Source organism: Sciurus carolinensis, chromosome 6 (assembly GCF_902686445.1).
Source record: "Sciurus carolinensis chromosome 6, mSciCar1.2, whole genome shotgun sequence".
In the NCBI taxonomy this organism is placed as follows: domain Eukaryota; kingdom Metazoa; phylum Chordata; class Mammalia; order Rodentia; family Sciuridae; genus Sciurus; species Sciurus carolinensis.
In genome coordinates, this window is record NC_062218.1 from 116,812,813 (window position 1) to 116,829,572 (window position 16,760).

Genomic DNA, 16,760 nt, shown 5'->3' on the forward strand with positions numbered 1-16,760 from the left:
ATGCAAATAACTTAACCCACTGAAAATATTTTTTTCAATTTTAGCATTTGAATAAATTTCCACTTACCCTGAAAACAGCTGTAATATTCATTGCTCCTGGTTTACCTAAATAGTCTAACAATCATTTTAATATGTATGAGATTATCTCTACTCTTTTTTACATGAAATCACTGCATAAGAATAGTGCAATTCTTGCATATTTAAGGTATTACACTTAGATCACACTGAACTATAATAAAATAATCTTCTATGCTATAAATCAAAGTAGAGCTTCCTCACCAAGGAGATTAACATAGATCAGAATTTCTCATCTTCAGTACTATCAACATTTTGGTTTGGGTAGTTCTTTGTTGTAGGGGATTGCTCTGCACATTGTAAGATGTTTAGAAACCTACCTGGTCTCCACCTACTAGATGCCAGTAACACTTTCCCAGTGTGACAATGAAAAATGTCCCAAGTATTGCCAAATATTCTTGGGGTGGGTTAGGGAAGCAAGTAAAATCCCCTGATGTGAAACACTGTGTTCAACTACACTCATCTTGGAGAGTCAGTCAAGCGTTATAACTGCAAGTGAATACTCTGGAGATAGATGCTCCTGACCAAGTGGGGGACATTCAATAAGGTACGTAAGATCTTCACACTTCTGTTTCCTCATTTGTCAGATGAAGACGATAACAGCACCTCCTTCACAGGACGGTTGTGAGGGTTGAAGAAGATAATGCCTGTCCTACAGTAAGCTCAATAAACATTAGGCATTATTATTACTTCCTCAATTCTATGCACTTGCAAATTTGATTCAAGTTTAACTGCAGGTTAAAGATTCAAATGATAGAAATATTTAAAGAGGGAAAGTCTGGGTGGAGTAACACTATTACAGATGGACATTTTTATTTATGTTTCAGAGTGGTCAAGTTATAGAAACTCAACTATTGCATAATCCTGTAGCCTAATTTGCCAAACAGTTTTAGTTATTGCCTAGCATATTTTATCTTTCAAGTAGAGCTTCCTAATTCATCAAAATTATGGGCTGCTGCCAAATGATTCCTCTGTAAATACAACTGCTCTGTTGTGTTTTAAAAAAAAAAATCTTGACAGCATGCCTGGTCTTTTCCCTTGAGTTCTTTCTTCACTATTGGTCATATAAATATTATTGTATTATTCACTGAAATAATAACAAAAGCTACCATTTTTAAGAGTAACTTGCTGTGTGCCAAGCTAAGTGTTTCACATATATTATTATTTCACCCAATCCTCAAAACAATCTTAAAAGTTAGGTAAGAATCTTAGAGAGGTGAAGTTCATGTGCCTCAAATCATCCAGCCAGGGAAAGTTAGAACTAGATAGGGGCTTAGTCAGGCTGCCTTCAAAGCCTGTGTTCTCATTTTCCTTCCTTCCTTCCTTCTTTCCTTGTCTTCCTTCCTTTCATTCTTTCACCAGGAATTGAACCCAGGGAGACTTAACTACTGAGCCAGAAACCTAGTTCATTTCAGTTTTTATTTTGAGATAGGACAGGATCTCACTAAGTTGCGTAAGGCCTTGCTAAGTTGCTGAGGCTGGCCACAAACTAGCAATCTTCCTACCTCAGTCTCCCAAGTCATAGGCTTCTGCCACCACCACAACCTTATTATCAAACTCAGAGAGCTACCTCCCAATTCCTAATCATAACACAAGTTTCCTTTTCTACAACACCTTCTATCCTTCCCACATACACCCACACTATCATTATTTTCCTTGCTTTTTCACTACTCAAATAAAAATACCTTGAGGGGAGTGGTCATAAAGAACAAAACAGAACAAAAAAGTTCTCATAAAATGTTCCCTGAACACTTTTTCAAGTGATTGAGAGACAGATCACAGACCACAGACAGACAGACATCATGGGAGGGAGGAAGCTTACTTCACATTAAATCTGAATGAGCACCAATTAAAACTGTCTGAAAGCAGTTAACATTTTTCTGGTACAAAAACAAAAAAGAATCATCAGAGTGTATAAAATAGGTGATTGATCAAATTTATCTCAGGGATCTAACTCTGGTGTAGAGTATGCATATTTTCATTCAAGATAAGGAGTAAAGCAGAGGAATAAAACTGCTGCAAGAGGTGTGGTAAAGTAAGCTCATCGTTTCCAAACAATTTCCAGTGTTGACCTAAAGTTCCAGGCCATGAAGATCAACAGACGATGATGTCAGAAACTGTGAGCTACTGGAAAGAAAAGTTATATGTCTAACTCAGAAACAGCAACGTCTCCCCACATACTTGAGAAACCAATGTTTCTGGGGCACTAGATGCCAAGGTGTTTGTTGGTGTGGCAGAACTGACTGGGTGGCCCAGGAGAAGGTCACATGCAACTCTAAGCAAGGCACATGTGGACAATTCATTCCGATCAGCCCTGTGTGAACCTCGAAGAAGCAGGAAGTTGGTGAGTATTATAGGAACTTAAAGACTCATCAGCCACAACATTACAGAATTAAGTAGGACTTCAAGGTCAGCCAGTCCAGTCCTTATCAATGCATGACTCTTCCTGAATATTTCCAAACCTGTGACCAATTTATGTTGGTCACATAACCTGAGACCTACAGTGACTGGAAAAATTCCCTTTACTTTTCATAAATTAATAAATGTCAACTTGGCTTCAGTCTGTGTCCTTGTGAATTGTGGAGAATATTGGCATGGTATAGCCAGATATATAAGAAAATTGAGAATTAAAATTCATAAGGTTAATTATGTGCATATGCAGACAATCAATAATTTTTACAACATTGGAACAGATTAAGAACGGGAGGCTCAATGAGTTCAATGCCTTGCCTTTCCAAACTTGTACATAATTAGGTGGAATTCACTTCTTGGTCCAGAGACCCTCACACCACACTACCACACAAGGGTTCCTGCTTTCAATTTCTAAATGTAGTCCCAAGAGTTGCTAATAAACAGATGACAGTAAAGTAGCCTATGAATTTGAAGGCAGAAGATCTTGAAAGCATTGATGACAAGAAGTAATACTTTTTTTTTAAAGAAGTGATACTTACAGATATGTCATCACTAAAGTCAATTTCATCCAAATCAAGATATTCAGGGGCTTCCATTATTCTTCTTTGCACATTTTGAGTAAGGTCAAATATTAGAATTTCCTGTACAATCAGAAACAGAAAAAAAAAAGGCAAAGATGTTAGCTGTTTATAGCTAAAAATATTATGTTTACAAATATGAAAGGGAAAGGTAATTGGGTGCTAGTGTTACCTCAGAGTACATTCCCCCTCTCCAAAGCCCCTCCCTGGGCTTTCCAGAAGCAGGAGCATAGCTCTTCCACAGACCCCAGCATGGTTCCCCAGAGAGCACCTACAATTCTTTGCTTTACTTGATTTGTGCCTGTTTGCCTTTGCCAGAGCAGTAACTCATTATTTTCCCCTATGATCAATATTAGGATTCACTCCAACCCACACCCTGGGTGTAAGTATGGGATTCAAAGAAAGGGAGCCAACCTGAAAATCTTAGGAAAACCATATTCAAATATTTCCTAGGGGCATATCTTTGGATTGTAGGCACAGAGTGATGAATACTAGGATCTCCACAGTAATCACAGAAGTGTAAGATACCAACTAATCGAGAGTAACAGATATTTTAGAATTTGTAGTACAACCATAGAAAGCTAAAAAGCCAGAGAGCGAGAGAGACGGAGAAGAGGGAGAGAGAGAGAGAGAACAAACGAAGGAAAGAAAGGAAGGAAGAAGGAAAGTCTAAATCAGATTGAAGCCACAGTTACTGCATGGCCCTCTGCCTTAAACAGCCTGTCTGACTGTGCCAGAGTGACCTGACACAGGCGCCAGAATGTCCTCAGTCAGCACTTGCCTCGGGGCTGCCTGTGGCAATCCTTTAAACCTGTCAAGGTAAAATGCATCACCTCTCACTTCATCTTCCCATCACTTATCATCATCACCGTCGGCGGTGGCACTGGTACCTACAGATGTCAAGAGCAGAAATATAGATCTCTGGGCAGTGCCTTGGTGTGCAATTATCTTCTGCCAAACCAACTCTCAAATACTGAAAGAAAATTCTATTTCCCAAAACTTGTCTTTCTCATTATAAAAATAGTCTTATACACCCAGACTTGAGTATTTAAAATGATCCATTTTTCTCTCTTAGATCTCTAATCAAGGTGGGCCTTCCTGAACAGTAAAGAGACATTATCGGAGAGTGAAAGTATTTCTAGGCTGATGAAAATGGGCTTCTTAATATAAGATCAAGTGCAAAAATACCTATTTTTTAAAAATGATAGTCTTGTTCTAAATGCATTGTCTTCTTATTTTGAGCTATTCCTCTTTTTCTGAAGCTATGTAAGTTGCATAATTACAATAAAGAAAAAAATTATTCTTCAAACCTATCACCAATTTTTCATTTTCTCTTCTTCCCTTCCCACATTCATGCATTTTTTTATACAGTTTTAATTATAGTGTAGTGAGTCCCAAGAAAGAATTTAGAATGCTACTTTTATGCTTAAGTGAGATTATCTACTTATGATAAATGGATAAAGTTCTTTTGAAATCACAAGTTTTTTAAAGGAGAAGAAAATCAATTTGTATTTGTAAAAATAATTTTAAGCCAAAAATTTTATTATTGACATAAATCTTAAAATAGGTGCTCAAGCAAATAGTTGGGTATAAAAATACATTACTTTCCCTGTAATCCTTACAGAACTTTTCAGAGGAAAACACACAGACTCAGACTTGCAAATTACTCAAAATAACTTTCTCTTTCACTCCCATGGATTCTGAGAGAATCCAGACTGAGTGGATTTCAGCTCTTCAGCTAACAGACTTTCTTCCAATCCAATTTCTTTTCACTAAATCTGTCCTCCACAATGAGTTGCTGATCTACAGATTCTTCTTGTGCCCTGGTGAACAACAGAAAGATGATATGTATAAACACAAAAAGCATGGAAGCTGCATGCTAATCCTTTCTTGGATGGACTCTATCTACTATAATTAAAACTGGAAAAATGGCATATGCTTGCAGGAAAGGAAGGAGAAGAAACATGGAAAATTAAATTAGGTAATAGGTTGAAGGTACAATATTTTTTGTTTAACATAATCATGCTATTTGTGTAACTTTTAAAAATAAACAGCTCAAAATGAGAAAGCAATGCATTCAGAATCACCAGCAACATGGAAATGTGAGAAAACAAAGCATAGAAACATATATCAGACCTGAGTACCAAGTGGATCTTTAAATAAATGAAAATAAAAAAAAAAACAAATACAAGATAAGATGAATATGCCTTAACTAATCAAATGAGCAGTCATTGAACACCTGTTTAAGATGCCCTGGTAAGAGAGAGGGCCACATTCACTTGAGTGTCGGCATTCTAGTGGAATGGAGCCAGTGGGTAATATAAATCATGACCTCAAAGCAGAAAGTCTTTGTGTCTGCACTTGAAGGAAGGTAGTAAAATTCTTCATTCTGTAGGTCAGAAGGGTTAGAACAGCTGCAGTCCATTATGGAAGATCTGGACCACTGCTCATGTTTTTCTGGGTTGGATGACCCAACTGAGAACGGAGGGTCCAAGGCACCAGGAGCCTTCCTTTTCTTCCTAGCAGGCCTCCATACATAACCGTCTACCTCACAATTCCTTTAGTCTGGTTTCAATCCTCCTTTCAAGGTGATACTTTGAGAGTATGTACACTGCCAGTTAAATGTGCAGAAATCCCCATGGTTCACCAGTCCTGACCATGTTTCCAATTGCTTCTTTATAGTTAGAGATAAGTCCACAGTTGTCCCAGAGGTCATTACTGTCTCCCTCTTTCTCATCTGCCCTTTCACAGAGCATTGCCACCTTTGGGATCCCCCTGCTGAGGCACTAACGTAAGGTCAGGTTATAGAGGTTGCTGAAGTGATCAAACAAGATGAGAAAACTAGGCTAGACCCTGGTCAATCTTCTATCCTTCTCTTCAGCCACCTCCATCTGCATTGGAGACCCAGAAACCCCCTTCCTCCCTTTCTTCCTTTCTTCCTTCCTTCCTGTTCTTAGGAGTGAACTCAGGGGCACTTGACCACTGAGCCACATCCCCAGCCCTATTTTGTATTTTATTTAGAGACAGGGTCTCACTGATTTGCTTAGTGCCTCACTTCTGCTGAGGCTGGCTTTGAACTCACAATCCTCCTGCCTCAGCCTCATGAGCTACTGGGGTTATAGGCATACGCCACCGCACCCAGCTAGGAACACCCTTATCTGACTGCCAATGTGTGTGCTGTAACAGAAAGCTCAGCTACACAGGGCACATTGGAGGCACATGAGCCGAGTCTGCCATACAGTGTGATTTATTTGGACCTAAGTAGTATTTAAAAATATTGAATCAGTTGCCAACTTGTAGACATTATTCACATAAAATTCTGAATTTCTGGTTTTAAAGTATCTGAAGCTACTGCAACATAGGTCCACTTTCCCCATGACAACAAGAGTAGCTACTCCCACCTGTCTACGAGGCCTGGGCTCCCCTGTTTATCTCTCTGTGACGGCTCTACTCAGCTACATGTCCTGCCTGGCCTTGACTAAGCCTCAGAGGGTCACACACTCAAATGCCCTGGGCTTGGGGTCATTTGAGGGTTTGACCTTCAGAAGGAATTTAGTATTAAACAGAAAGTACCTATCATCACCACCATGCTTTTCAATTGGTGTCTTCTGCCAAAAATGTTGACCTCATTTGTATTCTAAGACTGAATCTGTATTTTTAAGATGGTTTTAAATACTTATACCACAACAGCAAAAAACCAAAAATTTCTTACAAATAAACAACTGGAGGGTAACAATTTGTGCTTTCACTGGGTCTCTTTTATTTCTTAGCAAAGAAAACCTTTACAAACATAATATAATGTTACAAGGTGGGGATTATGTTTCCTTCACTTTGTAACTGGAGGACGGAAGGTTCTTGCTTTGTTGTGGACTTACATGGGTCCACTTCACTGCTTAGAGCTGAGAGAAGAGAGGAAGTCATGCCAAGGGCAAGCCCAGATAAACCCCAAGCCATCTTCCATCTGACCCAGACCAGCAGCTCAGAGACAAGAGGATGACCCTCCTCAGGCTGGCAAGGATGAGTTTATGCCTATGTGAAAAACAATTTCAGACTCCCCAGAAAGGGCAGTTCAGCTTAAAATCCTTCACATGAGATTTTTTTTTTTTTTTGCTACCTAACATAGTTGGCCATGGGCCCCTTGTAAATTTGTACTGCACCCCACATCATCGGCCCTGACCCTACAACCTGCAGTCACTTACCCCAGGTTCTCTGAGGTCTCCTGAGGGTTTTCTCTTTTCTTGCAGTTCCTTTATCCACAACCTGCATCTCTCAAGATCTGTCTTAAGTACTGTCCACTGACTGAAATCATCCCATTTCAAGTTCTGTTGTTTTTTAATTTTTCTTTACTATTATTGGCAATTTTCAATTTGTTATTCACTTAGGCTAGTGTGTTTGGTGTTTTTTTTTTTTTTTTTTTTTTTTTTTTTGAAGAGAGGAGAGAAGATGCTGGGTTGGGGACAAAAGAGTAAAGAAAGGTAAAGGAAACACTTTTTTGATGGTTTAGCTCTCCTGATTTGAGTAGAAAAATTGATAGGGAGGGAAAGAAGAAAAACACAGGGACATGGAATCAGATGCTAGAATGTATGGAGGTTGTGTGGAGGTTGCTGGTGACATCTTGGTTCCTTCTTTGAATGTACCCAAAGCACTGGGAGAAACCTTACCCAACTCCAAACTGATGCTTGGATTGGAGAGATAAAGAATGAAGTAAAAATATTCAACCATGTGCAGCATCTGTAGAATTTTCCGACTTTCACGGATTTGATAAATGGCCCAGAGCATAAGTCCCTCCAGTGCCTATTAAAGAGTATGTTAGGGACAAATGCCCCTAATGGGTCTATCAACACCATGTCACCTTCTCATGAATGACCTCAGGGATAGCCCCACAGCTTCCCAAGGAAGATGCCCCTGGGAAAGAGCTCAAAGTAACAGAGTCAAATGGGATCATAAAATGTAGCCAAGCCATTGAAAATAGTTTGTCTCCCTATTCCCCAGCACTATGATTTTCAGATGACATCTTAAATTTTTGTTGTTGTTGTTGTTGTTTGGACAAGAAGACTGACTGAAAAATCACTTCAAATGAAGACTTCCAAAAATCTGTTGAGTAATGGCAGCATCCCTGGAAAAATTTGGAGTGGCCAACAAAATTTCTTTGAGAAACCATACTCATTTTGATGTATACATTCTAGTGTGCTTGGCTCATAAAAGGCTCATTGATTTGTGACCATAGTCACATATTACATAAATTGCTTTACTGAAATTCCTTTTAAAATGTATTGCCTCACTCCATTTTACAAGGAGTCAGTGTGGACTCATTCTGAAGGCTCAAGTTACATACATTTCTCCTTTTCTGCCAAAGTCACTATTCCTACATTTACCAGTACACTTTGAGTCTTGGTAATTAAAAATAAGCTGGGCTTGTCAAAATAAATGAGCAGAGTACATTTGGCCATGAGGTAACTTCAACTGATTTGCATTACAACTTATTTCTTTCCTCTTGAACCCACCAACATTTAGGAAAATACAGTCACTCCCTACCCCCGCACACACACCTGCCAAATTGACACTGGAATAAATTTTCAGTGTGAAAGCCAGCATATAGATATTCAGCCTACTTTCTTCAATGTAAGAGCTTTAAAAAAAAATCACAAACTAAGAACTGGAAGGCTTGGGTGGAAATGTTGTCCCCGTTGGCTCAGTAACTTGGCCAGCAAGGAAGCTGCTCCTTCCAAATGCTGGATTCAGTTTCCTTCACTCTTTGATTCAACAGTGGCCAGAAGCATGGCAGTCGCTAAATGCCTAGTCTAGAAGCAGAAATATGACAGGGGCAAGAAATTTCTACCAGAAAGAGGCAACTGAAGAAAAGCCAAGGAGCACACACAAGGAAAAAGGGGGAAAGAACAGCCCTGTGACTTTTCCCCTTTCACCAGAGGCACACTTCAGTGCCCACGCTGCACAGTTCTCAGGCGCACACAGTATAAAGTGAGACCAACAAGAAAACACACTGTTACCATGTGTTCGTTAGGAACACACAGGAATCTGAGAGGTTGGTCTAGACCTTGGAGAGGAGGGGACTCTGCCTGGGGTATGTGCTGGAAGCTGCAGGATGAGGGGTGGGGGCAGGAGGAAACTCTAGGAATGTTTCCAGCACGGTAGAGTCTAGAGGTGAGAATACTGAAAGATCTCTAGAAATATGACTGATGGAGCACCTATTGCTCTATTTTTCCTTATAAAAGGGATTTAGAAGGATGAATATCAGGGTAATGAGGTGATAAATAGAAATACTCAGGGATGTATTTCTAAAGCTAGAGTGTAAACACAGCACATCTTGGAATATCCATTTTCTGGCATGTTTGGAAAAATACAAGTGAATATTTGATATTAGACAAGAGACTTCATTGTAATATAATGAGCCTGCTACAGCTCCTGGGGAAGGAATATTGTATTTCCTCCTTGCTGTCCTGAGGGGAACTCTTATAGAAAAAATGCGGGAAGAAAACTCTGTACCAGATCTAGGACTGGGTGTTTTTACCTGTACTCTCTTACTTATCTTGTCTCATAAAGATCCTGGGAGACAACCATCTTCATGATCTCCATTGTGGAGATAAGGAAACTAAGGCTCAAAGAGGTTCTGTAATTGCCTCACACACAGCCAGGGATTTGGACTTCAAATTTAGTACTTTCCTCTCATTTTCAATATGCCAAACTCCTTTTATCATAAAGTGACATCACATCTGTGTCAAACATTCTTTATTTTCAAATCACCTTCAGTATATTTAATCTAACTTTATTTTTTATAACACTGTGAGGGAGGCAGAGGGTATACATCATGATTTGAAATTTCCTATTTTACAGATGGCAAAACTCAAGAATATTCTGGCCAAAGATATGTACTACCAAATAGAGGCACAACTAGCTAATACAAATCACCAGCTAACAGGCCTAGAGCTCTTCTAACTCACTCAGATCGCTACGAAATTTGAGTGTGTCTTTGAATCATCTAGGTCAGAATTCTATAGACATCCTTATTCCTGAATTGTATTGCTGTGGGTGCTCAGGAACCCTAACTTCAAACAAATTCTCTTCTTTCAAGCAGAGTCTACATAGAAATTGTCAGATGTGATCATCATCATGAAAGAGTACAGACCTCTGTGTACCAAACACACCTTACCAACAAGTATTTCTGAACTTGTCTATCAAAAGCACAATTTTCCCCATTTAGTCATTTAATATTTTCAAGGAAAAGTTGGATTATGAGCATCCTTCCTTTCACTTTACTAAAAAATCAATTAAGGTAGCACTGTACAGAAAACCGAAAACACCATGATGGAGATGAGGATTTCTCAGACAAATCCCTGTAAGAATTGCTCTTTTTCTACTTTTGAGTCCTGATGTATAGTTTAAAATTCTTGCAAATGATCTGGGGGTCACTACATGATTTCTGAACTCTAATACCATGAATGAACTAGAACTTCACTAGAACTTCAGAGCTTGGGTAGACCTTAGTTTTTAAACCTAGGGAAGAAATGCACATTTATAGTTATAATGTGTGTGTGTATGTGTGTGTGTGTGTGTGTGTGTGTGTGTGTGTTTTAAAATGGGCTTAACACTCCATCTTCTTCTTGGAAAAAGGAAAGAATTCATGTTCACAGCAGCTGTACAAGACAGAATAAAAGAATATATAATAGAAAAAATATACATGAACACACACAAAACAAAAACTATATTGTGTTCAGTTCTGGAGGCCACATTTCAGAAAGACCATATTCCAGATCGACTGCAATATACCAAGACAGAGTAAGGAAGCCAAGACAGCCAGGATTAGGAAACTCTTGTCTTAGGAAGCAGGGCTAGGGAAATAACCACCTTGTAGGAGAAGAAAATCATCTCTCTCAAGAATTTAAAGACTCAACAAAAAAAGGAAGATTTGATTTTGAGGGTAGAACTTGGAGGAAGTCACAGAGATGTTGATCTCAGCAAAGCCTTCTTCATAATGACATTCTGAAGGGGCTATAATGGACTAGGATGCTTTGTGAAATCAAAACTACCCAGAGGGGCTGGGGCTGTGGCTCAATGGTAGCGCACTCCCCTAGCACATGTACGGCACTGGGTTCCATTCTCGGCACCACATAAAGATGAATAAATAATATAAATGCATTGAGTCCATCTTCAACTAAAAAATATTAAAAATAAACTACCCAGAAAGAAATAGTTCAGACAGAAGTTTGGAGGGATTCTCTGAGAAAGGAAGAAGGGAGGAAGAAGTGAGAGAATGAAGAGGGGGGAAGAAAAGAAGGAGGAGCAGGAAGAGGAGGAGGAAAGAGACTACAAAGGAGGAGAGGAGGGAGAGCAGGAGATTTTGTGTGGTCTGAGAGGACATTGGGAAATGTCTCTGAAACCACACCAGGTCCGTGGGGTCCTTGGGACTGTCCTGACTGACTTTTACCCTTCTTCAGGGAGCTACCATGACAATCTCTGTTGAATCTCAGTCATCCTCCTTCATCTGCTGTCCTAATCCAACGAGGAACTTGAATGAAATAGGAGAGGATAAAGGAGAGAGCAAAAAAGTTAAAATGAAAATGATTTAGAAAGAGAACTGGAATGTTGCTCATTCAGTGAGCATATGACTTTCTGTTGCAGATGAAAACTTATCAATTCCACAAGGATGAAACTCTGATCTAATGAGGCCCAAACAAAAAGAGAATATCTGGGAAGAAAAAAAAAAACAACCTTTCTACTACTGGGAAGTCGAGCCTGGGTCTAAGCCAACTGTGTCTTACACTGGCTTCTGGAAAGGAACTATGGAATAATCTGGGAACTGGAGTCTTAGTTATGTACAGGAAACTATCCAAATCCAAGTTTCGAATTTTTGGCGCACCTGAAGTGGTCATGCTTATTCTTGATTTTGCAAAGATTAATTTCTACAGTGGATTTATTCATTTGGCAATTATTGTCGAGAATGTATGGCGTACAGACAGTGATCCTGATGACCATTTTAGAGAGAAGGAGAAATGACAGGAATACACACAGAGAGCAGGGAAGATGACATTCTGAGTCAGTCATCTTGGCTTCAATCTGATCGCTTGTGGGGATTAAACTTTGAAGTAACCCAAGAATAGAGTCTCTCAAACATTAGCATGCTGAGAATCATCCAGAAGGCTCATTAAAACAGATTTCTGGTCTTAGTCCAATTTGATTCAATAGATCTGAGGTGGGACCTAAGAATCTGCATTTCTGACAAGTTCCCAGGTAATGCTGACTCTTCTGGTCCCAGAACCACACTTAAGAATCACAACCTAAGACTGGTGTCCATTCCCAGCTCTAGCTACATCTGCACTTAATTAGCAGATGGTGACCTCTTCCCCACATCCTCCAGCTCCCCAGATGTTAAATTCATTATACAGGATCCATGCCTAGTGCCCTTCTGATTAAACTGCCTCAGTGGACTCCACTGAGCATTTCCCATGAAGACCACCTGGAAATCTCAGAAGGTCTTAAGTCTGTCTGTTTTGTTTTTAATTTCCAGTGCTATATAAGGGACAGACATTGGCCCACACAATCCTACAGAATTTAAGCCTTGGCTACTTTAAAATTTACTTTCTCTGTAGCACTTCATGAGAGCAAAGATGTTCTAAGTGTTTTTTTGTAAATGAGATCCAGATTTATAATTTTCAACATAGTCTTTTTAGAGCAGGAATCTCAATTCTAAGATATTCATTCACTATAAGTATAGCAGAATAAATCCCAAGTCTAGTCATAAAAAAGGAAGATTTAAAAATATAACAGGAATAAGCTTAAAATTCAAAGCTGACGCAAATGTATGCACAGATATTTAAGATAACTACTCCCTGTATCCAAAGAACTCCAAATGGCTATACTGAAAAATAAAAACCCGGCCATGTATTTTTATTTATTTGTATTTTTAATTGAAAGTATAATGTGATTACTTTTATTGAATCCAAATCAAGAACCAAATTATTATGAGCATTTTATCAGTTTTTTGTAATTTGTAAATGTATCAACTTAATAACCAAAAAAAGGAAATAAATCATATATAAAATAAGTGTTCTTTTTTCTGAAGAAAAGGGTATAGTTTGATATATATTTTCATGTTTAAGTAATAACAGTGGGCTACATTCTGTAGCAACCAAACAGTTGCACATCTCTATATATACCCTGAGTATAATTTAGCAAGTTAATTCTTTAATTCAATGCTTTTTATCTAGCCCTAATTTTCTAAAGACACAGGGTAAGGTCAATGAATAAAATGTACTTCCAGCTTACATGAGGTCCTATTACTAAAAGTTCAAAAACTAAACACCACACACCTACCTAATGTACTTCCAATATGTGTGGAGGCATTTCAAGAAAAACACAGATGAAAACATAAGATTACTCAGGAGTATCTTTGGGAATTCATCTAGGAAATGTTATCCTCAGTTTCAACATTAGGTTGTTTTTTTATACAACACATTGCACAGGGTAAATACTTAATACAGTGTTTATGTTGAGTTCATTTCCAGACTGTGACTGTTGTTGAGTTACTTTAGAATTGCTACATTAAAAGTCTTGGTATTAATCCTAAATAACAAATGGTGTGATGACTATTTTCTTTTATATGCAATAACTTAGTGATCTTATGTCTTCCTCTTGCAGTTTCCCTTGTTCGTCTATTTTGGAGATGAGTCAATTCTCTAGCAGTCCTTTCAGAAACTGTTATTTAATAAGGGCTATGAAAATTTTAGCTGCACCCTCCAATGATGAGGATTGTTTTCCAGGCATTAAAATTGAGTTCTTGGCCCTTAAGTGTACGGAGAAAGAATAACATTCGCAGACTGTAGTGTGGGTTTTTCCTCCTTGGCATTACAGAGAGACACCAGCTTCATTTTGTAATTAACCAACATAAGCAGGAAAGGACTGAGAGCAGAGAAGCCTGAAGAGAGGGCTGTGAGAACAGCTGGAATAAAGACATATGCTGCCAAGTCTTTCAAGAAATAGACTAAGATAAAGTGAGAAATCCAAAGTGGAGTGATCAGCAACATTAATAAAATACTGAACTTGGCCCCTCTAAGGATTTCAGTTTCTGAATCATCATCTCCAATCCAGATGTCACCATATGTCATCTTCTTTTTCTCTGAAAGGAGGAAAGACATCCAGAAACAGACAAAGACTAAGATAGCTAGAGGAAGAATATCAATCAGAACTAAAAATATTTTCCCATAGTAAAACTCTACCTGCTCGTTTCCAAAGCCAATTAAGCAATCCATGTAAATCCTGTTAGTAGACAAGGATTCTGTATCATTTCCTGTGTTCAGGTATTCTGATTTTCTAGTATATATTAAAACCGGGATGTACACTGCCACACCAGCCACCCAAAGTGCAGAGACCCACTTCAGGGAATGTCTCTGTTGGTCCAGGTTTGCAGCCTCGCCCGAGGGGTAGACAATGTGGTAGAGCTTCCGGTGGTAGAACAATGCAAAGTGTAACAGGAACCAGATGGCCAGCGAAGTTGTCAGAGCCGAGGTGAAGTGCAGAACTTTGCAGCCAGCTGAATCCAGCATGATACCGGAAGAATAAACAATTTTCATGACATTGACCACCAAGTTTTTAATAAGGTGGACAAATACAAGACTGAAAATGAGAAGAAATGATATCTGCAAACGTCCAGAGATACACTTCCTCGTAGAATAAAATAAACACACATTTCCCACAAAGCTCACAAGGATTAAAATGGCACAAGCAATGATCTCAAGCACGTCTGCAGAGAGCTTCATGGTAAATGCCAAGTCAGTATTTCAAATATCTTTTCTCTTCAGCTTGATTCATTAGGCTTTCAGAACACTTTTTGAGGGGTCTTTAGGGAAAAGACCTCTTTTTTTAAAAATCAGCTATACTGAAAAAAATCGTCCACTGGTATCACTCTAACAGTTCAAAAATGACCTATAACAGAATTCTGCTTGCTCCAGGGATGAGCTGCTGAAAGCAGAATGGTTTCCCAAGAGAATTCTGTTATATTGCCTCCAGGGACTTCATTATGACAAGAAAGTTCTAGGTATCATTGCTTAATTAAAAGTTCTCAGAAATGTATTTATAGTGCTCTAATGCAATTTCTTAGACACAGTAGGGTAAAGCTTTCAACAAGCATGAGGGGGAGAATAAAATTAAATTTATTACAGCAAAGGAAATGTGGTCAGTGCTTAAATTACCAGGAAATATCACAAAATATCAAATTCACAAAATATCAAAATATTCAAAGTCACAAAATATCAAATTAAGATTGAAGGGAATAGCATGACAGATTTATACAAATGCAGTATTTTGTACTTTGCTATTTTTGCAAATCAGGAACACTGTTACCTGTTCTGATGATCTCATGGGGTTGTTAGGAATACAAAAGATGGTAGAAAATACTTGTGAAGGAAGTAGGGGAACAAATAAGGAAAAAAGGGAGAGACAGAAGGCAGATGGGGAAAGGGTAGGATAAAAAGTAAGTAAGAGGACAGTTTTATAAACATGGACACTATGGCCATGACCAAATCTCTAAACTGCTGTTTAACAAAATATTTAACAATTGGGAAGTGATTAGAGAAATTTTGCTGCCTGGAGAATAAGAGATGGGGAAAGGCTTCTCTCCTAAGTATGTTTGGAGAGCACAGAGCAAGGGCAGAAAGATGGCATTGAAATACACTGCTCAAGAAACCTGACATTAACTCACTTCTGAATGAATCCTATTGGCCAAGTATACCCTAAGGATCTTACCCTGAGCACAAACTACTGTCATGCAGGGCTTAACAATAAACAAAGGTTCTGAAAAAAATGCTTCCACAGCTGATGTCATCATTGTGTGACCATCACAGAGTGTGATTACACAAACTATGATGGCTATGACATCACTAGGTGACATGATCTTATGGAATCACCAGCATCTATGGCAGTCTGCTAAATGAAAATCTTATGAGGATCGTGGCTGTACTTTGCCTCTGTTGCACTTGCTTGTAAGTGTTGTTGTCAATCGTCCTGCTTTACACTGTCAAAACACAAACTTCCTCCTGACCCAGTGGTGCAATGGAAACAGTTTGCACTGATGTGAGCAATTGGGATCACCTCCTCACAACTCTGTGTTCAGTGACTTCATGTTGAGAGTTTATAATTAGCAGTGCTGGGAATACGTACACCATGGAAATTGACAAATACTACAAACCAGGACTTTTTTTGAGGAAAGATTTTTTTATAAGCACAACCTTGGTCTGAAAAAAAAATTATGGATTAGAGTGATATGAAATTAGTTGATACTTTATCTGAATAACCAACTCAGTACTTGGTATCTGCCAACCCTTTAAGTAAGGGAATGAAAAACTCCTAGTGTGCATGTGACAAGAGATTTATCACAGTATTAACAGGTACCCCACAACCTCACTGCTGGGGCAGGTGAGGGTTTGGGCTAACAATTTCCAATTAACCCCCTTCTCCGTATTTGGATACAAAGATTGCTACATTCAGAGTCGCCGCCACATTTGTTTTTCCTTAGAAACATCAATGTTAATTGCAGTCAAGTAGGAAATTCTGTTTCCAAAGATGATGATGATGATGACAGTGTAATAAATAGTAATAACATAAAATGATAATGTTCATGTTGGCTATAATTTATTTAACTCAGATACTGTGTTGGTATTATACTTTATAAAGTCAATATTATTT

General features: G+C 38.6%; 2 protein-coding genes across 5 annotated transcripts in view; both read right to left on the reverse strand.

Moving 5' to 3' along the window:
• The window catches only part of Sncaip (synuclein alpha interacting protein), a 149,034-nt gene that overhangs the window by 69,498 nt on the left and 62,776 nt on the right, over positions 1–16,760 (reverse strand). For all 4 annotated transcript variants that reach the window (XM_047556334.1, XM_047556335.1, XM_047556337.1 and 1 more), the window contains exon 2: positions 3,027–3,128. In XM_047556334.1, coding sequence (XP_047412290.1) covers positions 3,027–3,083 — 57 coding nt within the window. In that variant the 5' untranslated portion in view covers positions 3,084–3,128. The remainder of the gene's footprint in view (positions 1–3,026; positions 3,129–16,760) is intronic.
• On the reverse strand, positions 13,865–14,836 carry LOC124986389 (uncharacterized). Its single transcript, XM_047554773.1, has one exon. The coding sequence runs from the start codon at positions 14,834–14,836 to the stop codon at positions 13,865–13,867; it is 972 nt and encodes a 323-aa protein (XP_047410729.1).

Bases quoted from the DNA above. Each gene is read 5' to 3' on its own strand.
- LOC124986389 (XM_047554773.1), bottom strand. From the start codon at position 14,836: ATGAAGCTCTCTGCAGACGTGCTTGAGATCATTGCTTGTGCCATTTTA.